This window comes from Monodelphis domestica, chromosome 3 (assembly GCF_027887165.1).
Source record: "Monodelphis domestica isolate mMonDom1 chromosome 3, mMonDom1.pri, whole genome shotgun sequence".
In the NCBI taxonomy this organism is placed as follows: Eukaryota; Metazoa; Chordata; class Mammalia; order Didelphimorphia; family Didelphidae; genus Monodelphis; species Monodelphis domestica.
In genome coordinates this window covers 102,636,320-102,656,773 of record NC_077229.1, presented here as the reverse complement: position 1 = coordinate 102,656,773, position 20,454 = coordinate 102,636,320, and the positions used below count along the sequence as shown (strand labels likewise).

The following is a 20,454-nucleotide window of genomic DNA, read 5'->3' as shown; positions in this document are numbered from 1 at the left end:
TTAGTTCTAACAGGTCTTGGGGGCTCCCTAGGAAGAAAACACTTCAGGAAGGCAAAAAAGAGCAATTAATGCCAACTGTAGGTCATTGTGCTTCAGGCTATCACCAGGAGTGGGCAGCAACTTATGAAGCATGGGGATCATCAGAGAGTGCAAAAATTCAGAAATAGGAGAAGCTGACTTAGCTTTAAGTTCCCTGACTGGAGGATTTCCTCACACCCTACAAGGCTACATTTCATGCCAGCTCCACACCTTAAGGAGAGATAGCAGTATATGTTGCAGAGTTAGGATATCCTGGTTTTCCCAGTGACTGAGCAGTTCAGATTCCTCTAGAGGGTAAGGTCACAGACTCTTAAAAACTCAGAGTTAGAAGAGAACCCAGAGGGTGTCTAGTTAAATAAGCATCCCTATTACAGTATTCCTGAAAAGAGGTCATCTAACTTTTGCTTGGAAATCTTGAATGATAGATAGGAAAGTCAAAGTCTGGGAGAGTATTTTGTTATTTCTCCTTATACTGAGCTATATCTTTCCCTCTCCTCTTTCTTCCTCTTCTTTCTCCCTCTATTCTCTCATTCTCTCTCCCTCTTCTGTACTCATCTCTTCCTTTCTCTCATTATCTCGTCTCTCTCGTCTCTCCAATTTTTGCCTGTTGTTTGTGGTCCTGATTGAAATCAGAGGGGTAAAAATAAGAACAGTGAGTGAGAGAGATGGTGACAGTCCTACAAAGGAACTCATCATATCCTCCACTATCTTCTCCAAAATAAACATTCCCTGTTCATAGCATCAAATGTTTTCAAAGTTGTAAGTGGACTCCATGAAAAATAAGTCCCTTTACAATATAATCAATAGTTATCCAGTCTTACTTGAAGACATTAAATGAAGAGTCTGACCTCCCAAAGTGTCTCATTCCATTTTTTTAAAACCTGTAATTACATTCTGTGTATTGATTCTAAGGCAGAAGAACAGTCTGAGGCCACATTTGAATCCTAGACTTCCCATCTTCCAGCCTGGATCTCAATCCGCTGAGCCACCTAGCTGCCCCTTCCTTTAAAAAAAAAGTTCTCATAGGTAGCAAGTTTTCCCTTATATCAAGCCTGAATTTGCCTTTTGGCATGTCACTCCTAGTGCTACCTATTGGCCAAACTAGAAAATTCTAATCTCTCTTCCAGTTACAACTCTTTAAATAATTGAAGAAGGCTATTATGTCAACCTGGGAAAGGCACGATTAGAAGTCTGCCTAAGAAAGATCTGGGGGTTTTAATGTACTGCAAATTTATTGAGCTAGCAACAGAATGTGGCAGCCAAAATGGCTAATATGACTTTGGGCTGCAAGAACTCCCAGGAAGAAAAGCATAATCTATCCTAGTCAGACCATGTAGAAAGTATTATGAGGAGTTCTGAGCACTATATTTTAAGGATGTTGATAAGCTGGATGGTGTCTAGACAAGGGCAAACAATATGGTGAAATTAGAGTACCTAGAGCTGGAAGAGACCTCTGAGGCCATCTAGTCTAACTCCCACATTTTACAGATGAAGAAACTGAGGCCCAGAAATATTAAATACCTTGCCCAAAGACACACAAGTAATATATACCAGGTGGGATTTGAATCCAGGTTCTCCAACTCTAGAATCAGTGCTCTTTCTCTACTGTACCACACTTGAGGTACATGGCAGGGGCCTTAAGCACATGCCATATGAGAATTAGTAAAATGAACTGGGAGGATTTAACCTGAAGACTCAGCAGAGGGGCAATATAACAGCTTTTAGGTTTGTACTGTTTGGTGCAAAAGAACCAGGAACAACAGGAAGAAACTGCAGAAACCAGTTTAGGCTTGACATCAGAATCTGCTTGACCAAGCTGAGCTGTTCACAAGCAAAACCCACTGCCTTCACACAACAGAAGGTTCTGTCACCCATAGTCATCAGACACGAATGGGTATTTATGTGTCATGTTGGATACGAGTTGGGCTGGAGCACTGCTGAAGTCTCTGACAACTGTACCCTCCATGGACCTTCTTGTCCAGTTCTTGTTCAGTTCCTTCAACTGATATTTATATGATATGAAATCAACCATGATAAGGGCCCGACTCTGCATGTTCTCCAACTCAAGTGTCAAGTTATCAAATTATATTAGTTCCAGATTTACTTCAGATATTCTGTGTAGTCACACCTCCTCCATATTGTACTTGGTTTGAAAAATTGACTTTACAACTATAAGATTTTACATTTACCCTATTAAATTTCGTCTGATTTGGTCCAATATTCTGACGTGTTATGCTCTTTTTGAATATAGAATCTGTCACTTAGTGCATTAGTTATCCCTCCCAGTTTTATATTATCTGCAAACTTGATAATTATTATAATTATTATATTGGTTATATTATATATACATTTATCCAAGCCCCTAATGAAGATGTTAAGTAAAACAGGGCAAAGCATAGATCCCTGGGGAACTCCACTAAAGACTTTCTTCCAAGATAGTATCAAATTATCAACTGACTATTCTTTGGATAAGGGCAGTCAACCAGATGCAAATCCATCTTATTCTACTAGTACTGGCTCAGATCTCTCCATCTTTCTATACAGACTGCAAAGAAGCTTTTAGTTTAGCAAACATAAGGCATTCTTCCGATCTACTGGTTTAATAATTCTGTCAAAGGAAGAAATAAGGTTAGTCTGGCATGACCTGTCCTTAATGAAGCTATATATGTGTTCACTATTACTTCTTCTAGATACCTACAAACCATTCCTTCCCTTTATGATACATTTTTATGTCTTTATGATACTTTAAAGAGGACTCGGTATCATGTCAGTTTTTCTGGAACCCGAGGATGTAATTTATTTGGGTCAGGGGAATGGAGTTCATTAAGGACAGTTAAGTAAGTTCTCTTATTAGTTCCTTACTCAGCTTAGATATAATTCTCTAATAGTCATATTTGTTCTGTCAAGGTGAGTTGAAGTATCAGTAAGTAAAATAAGTAGAGTAGTTCTGTCTACACTCTCTTCAGTCATCTTCACCATCTTCATTCCATTTACACCAAACAGAGGTCCTGTTCCTTTCTTTTATCCCACAAAGGTGAAAAAGCCCTTGTCACTCAATCTCATCTATGCTTTGTCATTCCTGAAAATATTCTCACAGGATCATTTCCAACTCAGATTTGTTCTTCATAACCTGTCAATCAATCAACAGGCATTTATTAAGCACCTACTGTGTGCCATCAAGCACTGAGACTACACAGGCAAAAATCAAACAATGCTTGCCTTTAAGGGACTTCCATTCTATTGGGAAAGATAGCATGTATACATATAACTACAGGGCAGATAAAGCTTAGCCTTAAGACACAAAGACCTGGTTTCATACCCTGCGCCTCAGATATATAATGGCTACGTGGATCTGGGCAAGTTATTCAACCTTTAATTGTCCTAGTCAATTCTCTAAGAGGACAGGCTATATAGCAAAGGCACTGACCGATTTGATCATGTGAGTTTCTCACCTTGAGCTCCTTATGCTAATAAAATATAGGGCCAATTAAAAAAAATTAGAATGTAAAGAGAATTAACTGAGGACATCAAGAAGTGGAAAGAAAGGATTATATCCCAAGACAGAGGATAGTCTGCACAAAGGTATAAAGATGAGACAAACTATTAAATGTAAAGAAAAGGAAAGGGAGGAGGAAGAGGGAATAAGCATTTATTAAGTGTATACTGCACATTAGGCACTGTGCAAACTAAGTATTTTGTCAGTATTATTTCCTTTGATCCTCATAATAACACTGAAAGGGAGCTGCTATTATTTCCCTGATTTTATAGTGGAGGAAACTGAGGCAAACAAAGGTTAAATGACTTTCCCACAGTCAACAACCCAGTGTCTAGGGTCCAATTTGAACTCAAATATAGATGACTCCAGGCTACCACTGTAAATAGTGAAAATGTTTTTTGTCCTGGCTTAAGGAAAAGCAAAAAAGGTGGTTTAGTTTGACCTGAGAATGAATGAGAACAGATATATATATATATAAGAAACTTAGAAAGATAAGTTAGAACCAGATTGCAAAGGGCTTTAATTGTCAAACTGAGGAATTTGTATTTGATTCCACAGGTAAGAGGAAACTCTCTGACCTATTTCTTGAACATCTCTTTACTATTTTTTGACCAGGTAGGTTGTAGTATATATTGATAAAATTATCATTTTTATTTCTACAATAATATTTACCAAAATGATTTTTCCCCTGCCTTCCCCTTCTGCTTTATTTCCTCATGAAAGTTTATCTTCTAAATAGACTTCTCTTCTATCTTCTTTTATTTATACTGTTTCCACTGGAAGAAGGTATATCCTTCCTTAGATATATTGTAATCATAAATCTTATCCTACTAAATCTTATTATCTATGAAGTCAAATACTTCGTGTAAGGCTGTCTAGTTCATTTTGCTGTTATCCTTTCCTGCATTACACTTTAGGTACTCTCTATAGTATCTAGCCCAGAAGTTCTACATTTTTTCCCTCTTCTTTCCTACCTTTTCAGATTAAAACCCCTTTGATTTGATTTGTACATATGTTCTCACCATACCTAATCGGGAGCTCACTATTCACCGATTTTAAACTGGGGTCTAGAAATCCAACTATCCTTCTCAGACATCATCTTAAGCACAACTCACTTCCCTAATCTGTTTTTCTTTATGGGTCCTTTACTTTTGTTCAGCAAAGTGAAACAAATACTACCTGGTGATCCTAAGGCTTTTACTTCATGCCTTCAATACAACCTTTGGCAGGTCTTTTGGGTGACATCAACTGTGCCCATATGAGTCTCTATGAATAGGTAGTAGTTATTTATTTAACAAGAATTAGGAAACTCTTTCACATATTGGTTATTTTATCTCAAGAGGAGAGGAGACACCTTGACACTGTTATAATCATGTTGACAAATGGTGAGGCTCCACTGTTTCCTCTTCCTCTGTGCCTTTTTGGCACACTTCACACTTCAAAACACTGTGGATCTGAGTTATTGTTCTTTGAAGTACAAGCAGTTATTTTCTCCTTGGATTATCCAGCACTATCTTTTTCAGATAGTCTCAAATTTATTTCTTAATTCCATGAGTCCAGAATTCTTTTCACTCCTTTGTATGACTTTCTTTTACCCCGCAACTTACTGATAAAGGACAGGACGCATTTTTGCTTGTTCAGATCTTCTTGCCTTTGAACCAATCATTGCATGTATGGCAAGATTCTGGGCTTACTCTTCCAACTCACATGTGAACTAACAAGTTGGGTCCCCATTCTGTGGCTACTATGTCCCCTTGCTCAGAGTGCTAGGGAGTCCCTAGAGGGGATGGGAGATTGTATTTTTCAGTACTGTTGACTTAAGTTCCTATTCTGATGTGCTTCCCACAGAGATTATCAGGTAAAAATCAATTAGGTAAGCCAAATTTAAGTAGCACTTTAGAGAGAGGTATTTATAAAGCACAGTAAAGAAAGAATGAAACACACATTTATTAAGCATCTGTGTGCCAGTCACACTTTATAAATATTATCTCATTTGTTTCTCACAACAACCCTGGAGGGAGGGGCAAGTAAGTAGTAATCTGAGGTCACATTCAAACTCGCATCTTCTTGACTTTAGGCCTCTATCCACTTTGCCACCTAGTTTGTATAAGAGTACCTCCTTTGGCAAGTCTGTGACACTGCTTTCCTAATGATATATGACTAGTCCAAGGGATAGTTAGCTCATTAGAGACTATGGCAAAAAGGTACTTGAATCCTGAATCTCCTGGTTACTGGAAATCCTTTTAGTCTTAGGGATATATGCTTAGGAAGCTCCCTTTAGGCATGATATCTATTAGCAAGTAAATCTAAAACCACTAGTTGTTTCACAATGCAGATACTGTGGTCAGCTGATTCCAGGGTACCATAAGGAAGATGGAAAATCCCACATTCTCCCAATCCTTTGAAACTTATGAGTTCATTTCTGGCCAAGGGAAGGGAGGGAGCAGGAAACTTAGACTGAGTTCAAAGCTATGGCCTCTCCTTTCCCTATCCCCTCCTCATTCTACTAAGCAGTTTCTCCTCAGGGGCTTTACTGAAATGCTACATCCAATCCAACCTCAGAAATGACCCAGGTTCTTAACTAGCTTGGTATTTTATATATAGTTTCTATGGCCTGACCAAATTTCCTCAAACTGAACATAATTCCTATGCAACATCACTCCATTTTAAAGGACTTTTCCCACTTGGTCTAAAGCCTATGACTGATTAATTGATTGAAACTAAAGTCTATGGCTGAGACTGATTGAGACTTAGATCATTAAGATATCTGGCCTTCTTATCAAATACTTTAAGCAGAGTGGGATGATTTGATTGACTTTTTATATCATCTTTCCAATATCCCTACCTCCTCCTTATAACAAGGAAGAAAAAAGCAATTCAACAAAACAAGTATATACACACAAATCTGATATTATATACTATGCTCCAATTCTTTGCTACCAAAAAAAAGTGCTCTTACATATATTGCATGCTTTTTGGTCCTTTTTCCACCTTAGTTGCTCTGGTTGGTGTTTGCTCTGGCTTGTCAATATCCTTCCCCAAACATGGCACCAGGTCTTGAATGTCTAGATATTATATCTCCACTGATGAAGTCCAAAATGGCCCTAGATTTTTGGGCTGCTGTGCTATGTTACTGACTCATATTTAATCTCAAATTCTCTAAAATCCTCAGGTCTTTTTCTGAATGAATTTTGATGGATATCTTTTATTTTTGTATTGCCTGAATTTTTTGTGTCCCTTTTCCTGTATTCTTCCAGAGAGCTGTTTCATTAAAAAAAATTTTTTTTCAAAAACACGAAGAAAAAAATCTGCAAAATTCATCACTATATTGAAAAAAAATTTGCAATGTTCCAAAGGAGAAGGGAAAGGAATTTTCCCAGGATTAACACAGGGCTCGGCACATAGTAGGTGCTTAATAAATGTTTATCCATTATTATTGACTTTGAGAACAAATATGTCCTTTGTAATTTGGCAATATTAGTTTTTTATTGTTTTGTATTAATTCTTTTTACATTATAGCTTTGTGTATATTTTCTTCTGATTCCTTCACTTTCCCTCAGTTCATGTCTTTCCCTGATTCTTTTTATTTTTAATAATATTTGTCATTTCTGATAATATAATATTCAGTTACATTCATATACCATAGTTGCTTAGCTATTCCCCAACTGATGGAATCTACTTTCTTTGCAATTCTTTGTACTGCAGAAAGTTTGCTATAATATAGTTTGATATGTTTCTTTTTTATCACTGCTCTCCAAATCCAAAAGAAAACATATGATTTATCAATTGTTTATACGAATATGTGATTTGGGATTTTGGTTTTAAAGGATTACTCTTTTAAAAAATGATAGGGTTTGAGGGATAATATATATATGTATGTATAATCCAGTGGAATTGCTCGTCAACTCTGGAAGGGGGGAGGGGTGAGGGGAAGGAGAAATCATGAATCATGTAAAAATTTTAACTAAAAAAATAATAAATTCTTTCTCCTCATCCTTCCACCTCTCCCTGTGCTTTACTCCTCTAACTTCCAGTCATTCTACTCTTCCCTGTTTTTCCAGGCCATCACTCTGATCTGGTATCATTTTCTTTCCCTTAAGGTATTTTGTTAGTTAACTTCACATTGTTCTCTTTATCCTTGCCTCCTGATCCTATTACCACTCATTCTTTTCTAAAACTCAAACTTGGATTGTGCCCATCATCCACTTTCTTTTTCCCTGCTCCTATAATGATGGAGGAAATCTTACAACTAAGTATGCTGACTGGTTCCCCTTCAAATATATTATTCACTTTCAACTAAGTCTTCACTATTCCATAATAATTATTTTGCCATTCCTTGACTGATACTCTCTTCTCTCTCTCCACAGCTAATGTTCCAAACTTTTTCACAAACCATGTACTCTACCACCTTCTTCCTCTTAGAAGGCTTTACCTCAAACTTCACTGAAAAAAATTGAGGCCACTTATCTGGAGTTCCCCAATTGCACACTTGAAATCACCCCAATACAGCCCCCAACACCTGTTGCTTCTACTTCCTTCTTGCCCACTCAGTTCCCAACCCTTTGAAGTCTTGCTTTCATCCATACCAATGGACTGAAACTTCATTCTTTATTGCCAAATCCAAAAGTCATTTCTCAGCCCTCATCCTTCTTGACCTCTTTGCAGTGTTTGGCTCTGTTGACTATCCCCTCCTTCTGAATATTCTCTCCTCTTTCCTCAATCAACTACAATTTGGCCTTGCCTTGTATTTCTAGCCTTGATGAATATTACTTACTCTCCTGAACTCTTTAATTCAACCAAGCTAGATTTCTATGTTCCTCACACACAATACTTATACACTAATATAATATACATATATATCACCTGTCTCTGTGTCTTGGCATAAGTTTTTCCCTGGAAGGCACTTCCTCCTTACTTTTGGCCTCAGTTTCTCTCTTTCTGTAAGATAACTCAAGCAGCATCCTTCTGCATGAAGACATTCCCGATTCTTTTAACTGCTAGTGACTTCCTTCCTAACTACCTTGTATTTCATTACTCTGTATATATTTGTATTTATTCGCTTTATATTTCTGCCATTCTCTTGTCTTCCCCCATTAGAATGTAAGTTCCTTGTGGGCAGAGATTGTTTTGTTTTGTTTTTTTTTGGTATCCCCAGTACCTACTAGTACAGTAGGTGCCTAATAAATGCTTGTTAATTTCTGTGCTACTTTTTTGTTATAGTTCTTTCCTCATCTTTTGGACCAATCCTTCTAGATTTCCTTTGCAAGATTATTACTTATGTCCTTCTTTCTTTGTGTGGGCATACCCCAGGGCTGCCATCTCTGGGATCTTCTCTTCACATCCTTTCTTTTGGTGAGATTTCATAAATTTCCATTAAGTTCATCTATCATCTCTAGAGGTAGCTAGGTGGAGCAACAGATACAGGCTGCTAGAAAGCTATGAATTAAAATCTGGCATCAGACACTAGCTGAATAACCTTGGGCAAGTAATTTATTTTGGTCTACCTCACCTTCCTTATACTGTACAGTAAGGATAATGAGAGCCTCTCTACCTTCCAGAGTTTTTGTGAGGACAAAATAAGATTTGTAAAATCGTTATTACAATGTCTGATAAACAATTGGTACTTAATAAATGTTTCCTTCCTTCCTATGTAGATGACTCCCAAATCTATACATCTAGCCCTAGTCTCTCTTCTGAGTTCTAGTTCTGCATTTTAATTTACCTGCTTGGCATCTTCATTTGAGTACCCCATTAGGATCTCAAACTCAATATGTCCCAAATATTGCTCATTACCTTTTCTCCACTCCCTTTCCTAACGTTTCTATTCTAGAGAGGGAACCACAATTCTTCTAAGTCACTATGGACACAGCCTGGAAGGCATCTTTGACCTAACCTCTAAATTCAAACAATTACTTAATCTGGTGGATCCGTGCCCTTGCATACTGTTCCTCTCAAGACCACTCATCGATTTTCACCTGAACAATAGAAAGAGCCTCCTAATTAATCTCCAGGAATCTAGTCTCCCCTCTTTACAATCCATCCTCCATACAACTGCTAATTTTATATTCCTAAATCACAGGTCTGACCATGTGACTTCCCCACTTCAAGAAACTCCAGGGTCCCCTTTTGCCTCTAAGATGAAATACAGACCCTTTCTTTGACATTTAAAGTCCTTCACAATCTGGAGCTGCCTATCTTTCCAGGTTTATTATATATCACTCTCCCTTCATTCACTTTCTTTCAACCAAATTGGCCTACTTGTGGTTCCCTGTATACAACCTTTGCACAGGTTATCTCTCTTTGTCAGGAGCACTCTTCCTCCCTGCTTCCTGTTCTGGGAATGCCAAGCTTCTTTCAAGGCTCAGCAAAAGTGCCATCTCCTTTCAAGAGGCTGTTTTCTCCAATCGCTAGTGCTCCACTCATATCCTCAAAAATTACTTGGTATTGGGGCAGCCCGGGTGGCTCAGTGGATTGAGAACCAGACCTAGAGATGGGAGGTCCTGGGTTCAAATCTGGCCTCAGACACTTCCCAGCTATGTGACACTGGGCAAGTCACCTGACCCCCATTGCCTAGCCCTTACCATTCTTCTGCCTTGGACCAGTACACAGTATTGATTCCAAGATGGAAGGTGAGGATTTAAAAAAAATTAGTATTTACATTGCATTTGGCCTGTATGTACTTATCTATGAACATACTACAGTGCCTCTGGAGCTTCAATCTACAAAAAATTTATTAGGAGCCTACTATGTAATAGGCACTGTACTAGGCACTGGTGATGCAAACACACAGAATGGGACATATATATGTACACACATATAACCCAATACAGCAGAACTATAACATGAATAAAAATAAATATGTAAAAAATAAAATAGAGTGGTTTGGGAAGAAAAGCACTAGCACCTGAGGGAGAAATAATGGCTTTGGGGAACAGCAAGTACCAAGTCTTAGAAATGGGAAGCATTGAGTCCTGTGTGAGGAATAATGGCTAATTTGGCTGAATTGTAAAATGCAGGAGGGGTGGCAGTGATGCCCAATGAGGCTAGAAAGATGAGTTGGGGGTAGATTGTGAAGGGCTTCAAAAGCTAAATAGAGAACTTCAGTTTTATCCTAGAATCAACAGAAGTCATGGGAATTGACTGAGCTGAGGATTCATATGGTTATGTTATATAATATGTTTAAGGATAATTACTTTGGTAAGTGTGTAGGATAGACTAAAATTCTGAGATTAGGCTAGGAGAACAATTAAGGGGCTGTTGCAACAATGTAGGTAAAAAGTGATGAGAGGCCTACACTAAGAAGGTAGAGTAAGTGGATGAAAAGGTCTACTATGAGATGTTATGAAGGTAGAAACATTAAGGACTTGGCAACAGACTGAATTTATAGAGTTAAGGGAGAGGAATCAAGGAAGATGCTGCATTATAAAATGGGGAGACTAGAAATATAGTGGTGCCTTCAGTAGAAATAAGGGGAATTTGGGAGAGGGAAGGGTTTGAGGGGAAGAATGATCAGAGTTCAGTTTTCATGTTGAGTTTGAGATGTCTTAGGATCATCCAGTTTGAAACTCTCCAATACATTATTAGTTATTCAGGAATAAAGTTCTTGAGAATCACTGCAGTTGCATATACAGATCTGCTGGTCATCTGCATAGAGATGTTAACAGCCACATAATTGGTCTCCCTGTCTTGTCTCATCATGGGAGCTGATTAAGTTAGAGAGAGAAACAGAAAAGATTAGAGAGAGAACCTTTGGAAATATCCACAGTTAAAGTGTGTGCCTCATGGATGATAAGCCAACAAAGGAAAAAAAACCAGGAGTTACAAAAACCTAGAGAGGAGGGGATATCCCATAGGAGTGTGTGGTCAGCAGTGTCAAATATGGCAGAAAGGTCAAGAAGCACAAATACTGAGAAAAGGCTGTCTGATTTGGCAAATAAGGTTGGGTGCCAGTCAGAACTGGATTGAAGGGGGGTGGGGGGGAAGGAGAGAAGAGGAAGGGGAGGCAGCAAATGAAGACTGCTTTTTCTAGGAATTTGGCTGAGAAAGGAAGGAAAGATAAAGGAAGAGAACTTCAGATAAGAGTTTGTCTCACTTTTGTATCTGTACTTCTAGCCCCAAGCACAGGGCATGATTCTGAGTAAATGCTTGTTATGGTTGCAACTGTACCCTGGGCCCACTGGCCCCTAGATTGTCAGAGCAAAGGGAAGACAACTCCTCTGGACTTATTTTCTTCTATTTTTAAATTTATTTTTTAAATTATTATTATTTCTAACTTGTCTCTTTCCTTCTCATTCATTACCTGCTAATTCTGACTTCCAAAGGGAGCATATTCAGACCATCCAAATACTGCTTTGGAGAAATTGTCATGATAAGCCCTCAAAGAGCTGGCCTTTATACAAGAGCCCTGGTCCTGATGGATATCTCTGAATTCATTCATCTATTACCAGGAATTCTAAGTTTGGGTGGTATGATAGAGTGGTCCATTCTCTTGGAATTATCCGGCAAAGATATGTGAGTGAAGAGAATAGGGGAACTGGCTTTTAGTGTCCCCATAACCCCAAGAAAGCCTAATGCAAGCATGGGGTAGAAGAAATTCCTTCTGTCACTATTGCCAGTTCTACTTGGCACAAATTTTGTTTAACTATATATATTCTGTCTAGAACCCTGTTAGGGAAATGAGACTGTTTACCACCTATAAAGGGCCCAAGGTTTTGCTATGAAAACCATTTGATCTGTAAAACTCAGAAATGAGTGCTGCCAATCACCTAGTCAAGGACAACCAGATGATCTTTAAAATTGTCCCTTACAACACTAAGTTTTTCTGATTCTAGGAATGTGACCAAAGATCAGAAAGAGGACAGGGTTAGGATGGGGAGATAGTTATCATTGACCAAGATGGGGGCCAAGTGGGACAACAAGCATAAAACCACCTCTTCCCCTCTGTGTCCCGCCTTACCTGGCAAGAAGAGTAACTCCTTCTTCATGGCCTTCAGATGTCTTCATCAGCTCCCAGCCTCCTTCCAGACCCATGCATGTGATGACTTCCCCACTTCCTCCACGGGACAGCATGGCCTGCAGTGTCTCCACAGCACAACTAGATAGAAACATGATTTGTCTACTTGTCCTGTCCCAAGGACAGCCTTTTCTCTCCCCTGTGTAGTTTTAGAAGAACCTTTCTTTCTATTCCTTTCCTCTGGTTATCAGAGCCTAGCAGCAAGATGAAACCTAAGGCCCAAATGAGTTACTGGAGGGATGTACCTGGAGGTACACAGAGGCCTCTATATGTAACTAAAGCCACCTTGACAAAGGGTTTGCCGAGATAGATAGCACATCTGTGGTTGGAAGAAGTCACCCTCCACCAGTACAGAGTCCATATCAGGTGGAACATTATACTGTCAGACTCAAATAAATAGGACTTATGGATTAATCTTCTTTCACTGACTGGGGAAAAACTATATCTAAAGTTATATGTTCTTATCTCTACACCTGCAAGTTCATAGAATATTGGGCTTGTTACTGATATTTGGCCACCACCCCAAGATTAGGAAATGCCTGCACATGACCTTACAGAGACATATCGCTGAACATGTAAACTGATCCACACTCATACTTCTGCACATACATTTATATGGTCCACCATGCAAGAATACATTGGTGTTCTTCAAACAACTGCAGCCCAGTGTGTGAAATCTTCTCTGACCCTCCCTCCCCCGCATGTCCAGAATTTAAACTACTGAGTGAAAGAAAATGAATTGGAAAGGATCCATCACACAAATGGCAAAGTAAGTTGCTATGCATCTAGCCAGTTAAAGCCCAATTTTGCCAATCCTTCAAAATAGAGGTGTGTGTGTGTATGTGTATGTGTGTGTGTCTGTCTGTCTGTCTGTCTGTCTGTCTGTCTCTCAAGGGAAGGGAGGTGTTTGGGGATAAACAACCATTTCAAGATCTTATACCTAGAATAAATAATATTGACAATAGGCATTTATATAGCATTTTATAGTTTGTAAGGGGCAGCTAGGTGGTACAGTGGCTAGAACACTGGGCCTGAAGTCAAGAAAACCTCAATTCAAATCTAGCCTCAGATACTTACTAGTTGTGTGACCCTAGGCAAGTCACTTAATCCCCCTTGCCTAAGTTTCCTCATCTGTAAAATGAACTAGAGAAGTAAATTATAAACTCTTTCAGTACCTTTGCCAAGGAAACCCCAAATGGAGTCACAAAGAGTTGGGACACAACTGAAATGCCTGAATAACAACATAGTTTACAAAGCACTTTATATTCTATTTGATCCTCATTATTACATGGGAAGTACTACAGGTATTATTATCCTCATCTTACAGATGAGGTAATAACTAAGGCTCAGAGGGATTACTGACTTGCCCATGGTCATCTAGCAAGGAGGTGTCAGAAGAGAGATTCAATTCAGATCTCTCTTAACTCCAAACCTAACACATTCCCCACTACACCACATGACCCCTCCCCTCTCAAGGGTCACCTAGTCCCAACTGTACTCAAACAGAAATCCCCACTCAATTGTTTCTGAGAGATGGTTATCCAGTCTCTGCTTAAAGTGACAGGGAACTCCCTACTCCTGAAGCAGCCCATTTCACTTTAGGACAATTAAAATTGTTAGGAAGTTTTTCTCTTTGTCAAGCTGAAATTATCTGCCTCCTTGCAATTTCCAACTTCACATCTGTTTCTTAAGTTACTTCCTTGTCCCTTCATCTGAAGGAATAAAGAGACTTTTAGGAGGGAAAAGGATACATATATTGATACAAAGCTAAATAAGAAGAAAGAAATCTATCAAGTTTAGAGAGAAGATATTCAAAATCAATCTATATCCCAGCCAAAATTTAGCCTAGAAAAGCATGTATCTACAAAGCCCTATTATATGACTTGTTCATGAGGTAAAAGGAAAAGCTAGAGTCATATGAATTCCCAGTGTCAATTCTCTGATACATGCAGGAATGAGTGAGTGATTCTCTAGTTTCGCATCAAGAAGGGCAATGAATATAGGGTTCTAAATTAGGGGAGAACCAAGTTGGGGAAGGGATGTTTCATGAAGACAAGCAGGAAGCTGAAAATGGGAAGCCCTGAGCAGACAAGGGTAGATCTAAGTCACACAAAGGTCTGAAGGAGGCAGAGGATTCTGGTGAAAAGTCCTTATGTTTCACCCTGGAAACTGAAACCCATAGAAGCTAAACATACAATAAGTACTAAGGGAAAAGAGAGAAAGAGAGGGAGAAAAGGAGGGAGGGAAAGAAGGAGAAAGAGAATGCAGAGTCCTTGGAGAGTAAGATCTAATTGTGGGGCCTCACTCCTCTGTAGGTTCTACTGAAGGCCCCACCCCCACCCCACCCCCCAGAACAGCTGGAAATGACAATTCAGGGCTATGCTCATCAAGGCTTGGGACTAAGCAGGGATTGAGTTCTAGAGAATGAATGGGAAATTGGTAGACTAAGATGTCCAGTGACAAAAGGAGAGAGAATCTAAAATGAGTGAGGAATGATGACCCAGGAAAGTTAACAAATGTTAGATTGGAATTCCTGTTAAAAAAAAAAAGCTTCATAACAGCTGTGTGCTCCCTGCTGTCAATGCCAACTAGCTATGCATTGAGAGAACTTTGTCAGCAGCAATGACAGTGTGAGTGCTCAGTCCAGAAATGAAGCTTGGCTCATAGACTTATCAAAGGCACAGCAATAGGAGACCATCACCTTTTCTTGATAACAACATGTTAAAGAAAATGGAAAACCTTAGGTAAGGTGGTTTGGAGGTCAAATTGCTAAAATTGATTACCGTAAGTCTGAAATGTATTTTTTTTTAAATACCATTTCCTTCCCCTTCCCCCAAGGCTTTGGAGGAAAACTTAAGAACTGTATGAAATTGTTTACTCAATCTCTGGGATAAAACTAGAATTCAAATCAAGCAATGATTGACAGTTGAACTTTAATGAGAAAAGCATTTTAGCATATGGCATTTTAATATTATATTAATTAAATTTTTGTCCTAAATAATATGTGATCAATTTGAAGTTGTCTTTGTTATTTTAATAAAGAACTACATCTCTTTATTTATAAAAGCATAATTACCTAGGTTATGTCCTAAACACTGGAGGTGTCTCAGGGTCCTTAAAAGCTACTGAGGGTCAAGAGAAATGGTGGAAAAGCTGGATAGCTTTGAAAGTAACATGCTGAATTGTATACTAAAAAAACCCTTGTCTGTACATAAGAGATGCAGCTTTATGTGCAACTTTTTCTTTCTGTTCTACTATACATATGGAAATGCTCATTTTATAGCTGAAATTAAGCTCAGAATTTAAAACTAAATGAAAACAGTAAATGTTATGGCAGATTCTAGCATGCCAGCAATGCTTTAGTCAGTGAGCCAATCAGTCTTTATTAGGTGTCTATTATGTGCCAAGTAGTGTGCTAAGTGCTGGGATACAAAGAAAGGCAAAACCCAGTCCCTTTTGTGGAAGAGCTTACTATCTAATAGGGAGATAACAGGCAAACAAGTATGTATAAACAAGCTATCTATAGGATAAACAGGAAATAATCAGCAGAAGGAAGGCATGAGAATTAAGAACTGAGAGAGGCTTCTTGCAGAAGACAGGATTTTTTCTGGGTCTTGAAGAAAACTAGAGAAGTCAGAAGTCAGAGATGAGAAGGGAGGCATGAGGAATATCTGGACTGAAGAGAAATCACACAAAAAAGAAACTGACTCTATTTTAAAGAAAAGAAAATATTTATTTGGAAACTGTACTAGGCTCAGTATTCTCTTTATAATCAGCTCAAAGACTAGTAAAGAGCAATGGTCAAGACCAACATCAAATTAGAAAAAAGATTAAAGATGACATTAAGAAAAATCAACAACTTAAACCTAACCTGTTCAAACAATCAAAAAGTAAAAAATGGAAAAAAGAAAGATATATACTTTGATTATCACATTTCGTATAAATGTTTGGCTGGTGTAAAACAGTTGCCACAGCAGGAAGCCAAAAGAACATAGCAACTGTTAACAAGAAAACACCTAAAAATCACAAAATCTTTTAGTTTCCTTATCTGTAAAATGATCTTAAGGACAGAAAAAAACACAGACAATAGTAATACTCAACAAAGGCAAACAAGAAAATACCATGAACTTCGGATCCATGTATACTGTCTTTATAAACTCTTAACAAGAATGATCTATGTCAGTGATAGCAAACCTTTTAGAGATAGGGTGCCAGGCTCCGCCTCACTCTCTACCCACCCTCAGGCCAAGTGACTGACTACCTCATCCTCCCCTTACCCCAACACAGGGCAGGGAGAAAGTGCTCCCAATCAGCTACTTGGCAGGTGAAGTGAGAAACATCCTCAGGAGAGAGGAAGGGGAGTAGCCTGTGTGTTCTGCTCCCCTCCAGCTCTGCTGCCTGTGAGCCACACACTTTACCCCTTGTGTACTCCCATTGGCTGCTGGGCAGAGGGGTAGGGGATGTGAAAAAATGTTATCAGGTACAGTGGAGAGGGGGAGGGGAGCAGCTTTGCCAGAGTCCCTCTCCTTTCTAGTGGGGGGCAGGGGGGAGGGTGCACCATGGCCATGTGCCCACAGAGAGTGCGCTGCATGCCACCTCTGGCACCCGTGCCATAGGTTTACCATCACTAATTTATGTGAATATCAAGGCTATTCTTGATGAAAATATGAGAAGCGAGCAAGGAAGCTTTCATAAAGAACTCTTTGTAGTAGGTTATATAAAAAAGTCAAACAACTGACTAAAATTAGAGAGAATACAAAGACCCTGCTATTTTCTTACTGATTATAAAAAGGCTTAGTGGTTGGCCTGCTTCTTTTTTCATTTTATACTATAATCATTTGACAATTGTATCAGGTCCCATGGGTACAATTATCTGCACACAGATGATACCCAGAACTGTATATCCAAGCTTAGTCCTTCTCTTGAGCTAGTTTTATATGCATTATCAACTGTTTTTTAGATATCTCTAAATGGATGTCCTGTAGATATATCATATGTCTAAATACACTGATATGTCTACATGTACCTAAATATATATCAATATGTCTAAAACACAACTCATTATTTTTCCCACAAAACCTCCCTCTTCTGAACTTTCCTATTACTACTGAGAGCATCACTATTTCCCCACTCACCCAGGCCTACAACTCTGATAGCACATAATCTATTTCTAAATTTCATGTCTACTTTCACAAAATCTTTTGTATGTATCACTTTCTCTCAACTAACACAGCCACAATCCTAGGTCTCTGTGACTCAAGTTTCTCCCTACTCTTATCCATCTTCCAGCTTAACCACCAAGCTGATTTTCTAAAGTCTTTGTCTTAACATGTCAGCACCTACTAGTGATTTTCTATTCTATTGCTTCCAGAATCAAATATATATATATATATATATATTCCTTTCTTTAGTATTTAAAACTCTTCATAACATGGCTCCTTCCTACCTTTTAACTCTCCCTCATACTTTATAACCCTCCAGACTATAATCCTGTGACACTGGCTTACTTGCTGCTCCTGACAAATAACATTCAATCACCTGTTTCTGGGCTTTTTCTTTGGCTGTCTCACAGGCTAGAACACTCAGACCACTCTCTCCTCTGCTTATTAGTTTCTCTGGATTCCTTCAAGATTCTGTTCAAATTGCACCTTCTGCAGGACTCTCAGTTGCTGGTGCCTTCCCCTCTCAGATTGCTTTCTGCCCACACTCTCTAAAGCTTGCTTGTCTGTAACTATTAATTTATATGTTGTTTCCTCTGCTAGAATGAGAACACCTCATGCTTTTGCTTTTCTTTGGATTCCCAGTGCTTAACACAGTGCCTGGCATATATTAAGTGCTTAATAAATGATTGTTAACAAAACAAGGTTCCAAGTTAATGCCAAAGGACTCATGATAAAAAATGCTATCCACAGCCAAAGAAAGAACTGTTAAGAGTCTTATGCAGATCAAAGCATACCATCTTCCAACTAACACAGCGACAATCCTAGGTCTCTGTGACTCAAGCCTAGACATCCTATTTTTTTAAAAATCATAAAAGAAAAACTGGCCCCCTTAAAACTTGAGTGCCAAGTAGAAAAACATTTAATCCATTGCTCTCCTCCTGGAAGAAACTCTAAAATGAAAATTCCTGGAACATCACAGTTAAAATCTAAAATTTGCATATCTAAAGACAAAACTATAAGCAGTCAAAAAAAAAAAGAATTCAGGGCCTAAAGAGACACAGTCAGGAGTACACATAATGACAAAGAAATGGAGAGCTTAGATATGATATGAGCTTATAGCCAAGAATAACTTACCCAGCAAAACAATATAATGCAACAAGGGAAAAATTAAGACCTTTAATGAAACAAAGGATTTTCCCAACATTCTTAATAAAATAATCAGTTACATAAAAATTTTGAAGTACAAACACTGTAGTGAAGAGAAAAATTAAAAGATAAGCATTAATGAACAATAATAAGGAACAAAGGAAGGACAAATTATTTATATTCTAATATGAGATGATATGCACATGCTCCCCTCTGAACCCTATAATCATCATGGATCACAGAGGAAATTTAATTTGAAGGTCTGGGAATGGTTTTACCAATGATCTTAAAAGAAGAATGGAAAGGTAGGAAAGTAGAATTCACTAGAGCGTAAAGGGAGGGGAAGGTTAGGGAAAACCAAGTTTACAAGTAGAAAACTATACAAACAAGGAGGAAGAGATAAGGGGAGCAGCTGCTACTTGAACCTCACTCTCATCTGAGCTGGTCAAAGTCTGGAAGGGAAGGGAATACAGCACTTACCATATGCCAAGTATTGTGCTAACCACTTTATGAATACTATCTCATTTGATCCTCACAACAACCCTAGAAGGTAGATGCTGTTATTATCCATATTTTTCAGATGAAGAAGCTGAAGCAGACTGAGGTTAAGTAACTTGCTTAGGATCACTCACCCTTCCTAACTCCAGGCCCAGCATTCTATCTGCTCTGCTACTTCGTGGCCTCATAAAGGCAAAGAAGGGAAGAACACATACATACATGTTTATACAGAAATACATTGCACTAACAGAGAAATAGGAGGGGAAGAGGAAAAGAGGGAATAAGAGGAGGGTAGGCTAAGGGAAGAAGAAAACAAATTCTAACTAAATGTTAAAAAACCTTATAGCTCTTTTTGAAATGGTAAAGAATTGTAAACTGAGGAGGCATCCATTAATTCAGAATAGTTGAACAAGTTATGGAATATAAAGGTGATGGAATATCATCATCCTATAAGAAATAATGAAGGGGATGATATTGGAGAAACTTGGGAAGACCTGTATGAACTGATGCAGGGTGAAGCAAGCAGAACCAGGAGAGCAATTTACAAAGACAACAATATTATAAAGTCAATTTAGTTGCTCTGATCAGCAAAATGACCAAGGACACTAATGTTGAAACATGCTATCCATCTTCTCATAGAGAGATGAAAATGCAAGGGAGAAAAGGCACAATTTTGTTGATTGGGGGAAAATACTTAATTTATTAAAAAGAAAAAGAAAAACTGAACTGGTGGCAGGGATATCAGAAAGGAGGCTATTTAAAAAATAATTCAGGCAAGAGATGAGAGTAGTGATGGCAGTGGGACCAAAAGGGAAGGAATATATTCTAGGGAAATCTCAAAAGTAGAATTTCCAGGATTTAAGTGAGATAAGAGTAGATGGGGAACCAAAGATAATTCTGAGGGTTCCCAACTCCAGCCTTGAGTTAGAGCCACAATATTTTTTTCTCAAGTGCATGCATAAACACATTTTAACTTAAAGAAGCTTGAAATAAAAGGTGGACTACATGATCCCCAACTCTAAGAACCTATGATTCCATAATAATTAAATCATATTCAATATAGAAATTTAAGTTTACAAAGAGCAATTCTCACAACCGCA

The 20,454-nt window shown here is 38.4% G+C and overlaps 1 protein-coding gene across 10 annotated transcripts in view; it reads right to left on the bottom strand.

Annotated features, from left to right (window-relative positions):
• The window catches only part of MROH1 (maestro heat like repeat family member 1), a 207,750-nt gene that overhangs the window by 20,739 nt on the left and 166,557 nt on the right, over nucleotides 1–20,454 (bottom strand). For all 10 annotated transcript variants that reach the window (XM_016432035.2, XM_007488756.3, XM_007488754.3 and 7 more), the window contains one exon: nucleotides 12,492–12,629. In XM_016432035.2, coding sequence (XP_016287521.1) covers nucleotides 12,492–12,629 — 138 coding nt within the window. The remainder of the gene's footprint in view (nucleotides 1–12,491; nucleotides 12,630–20,454) is intronic.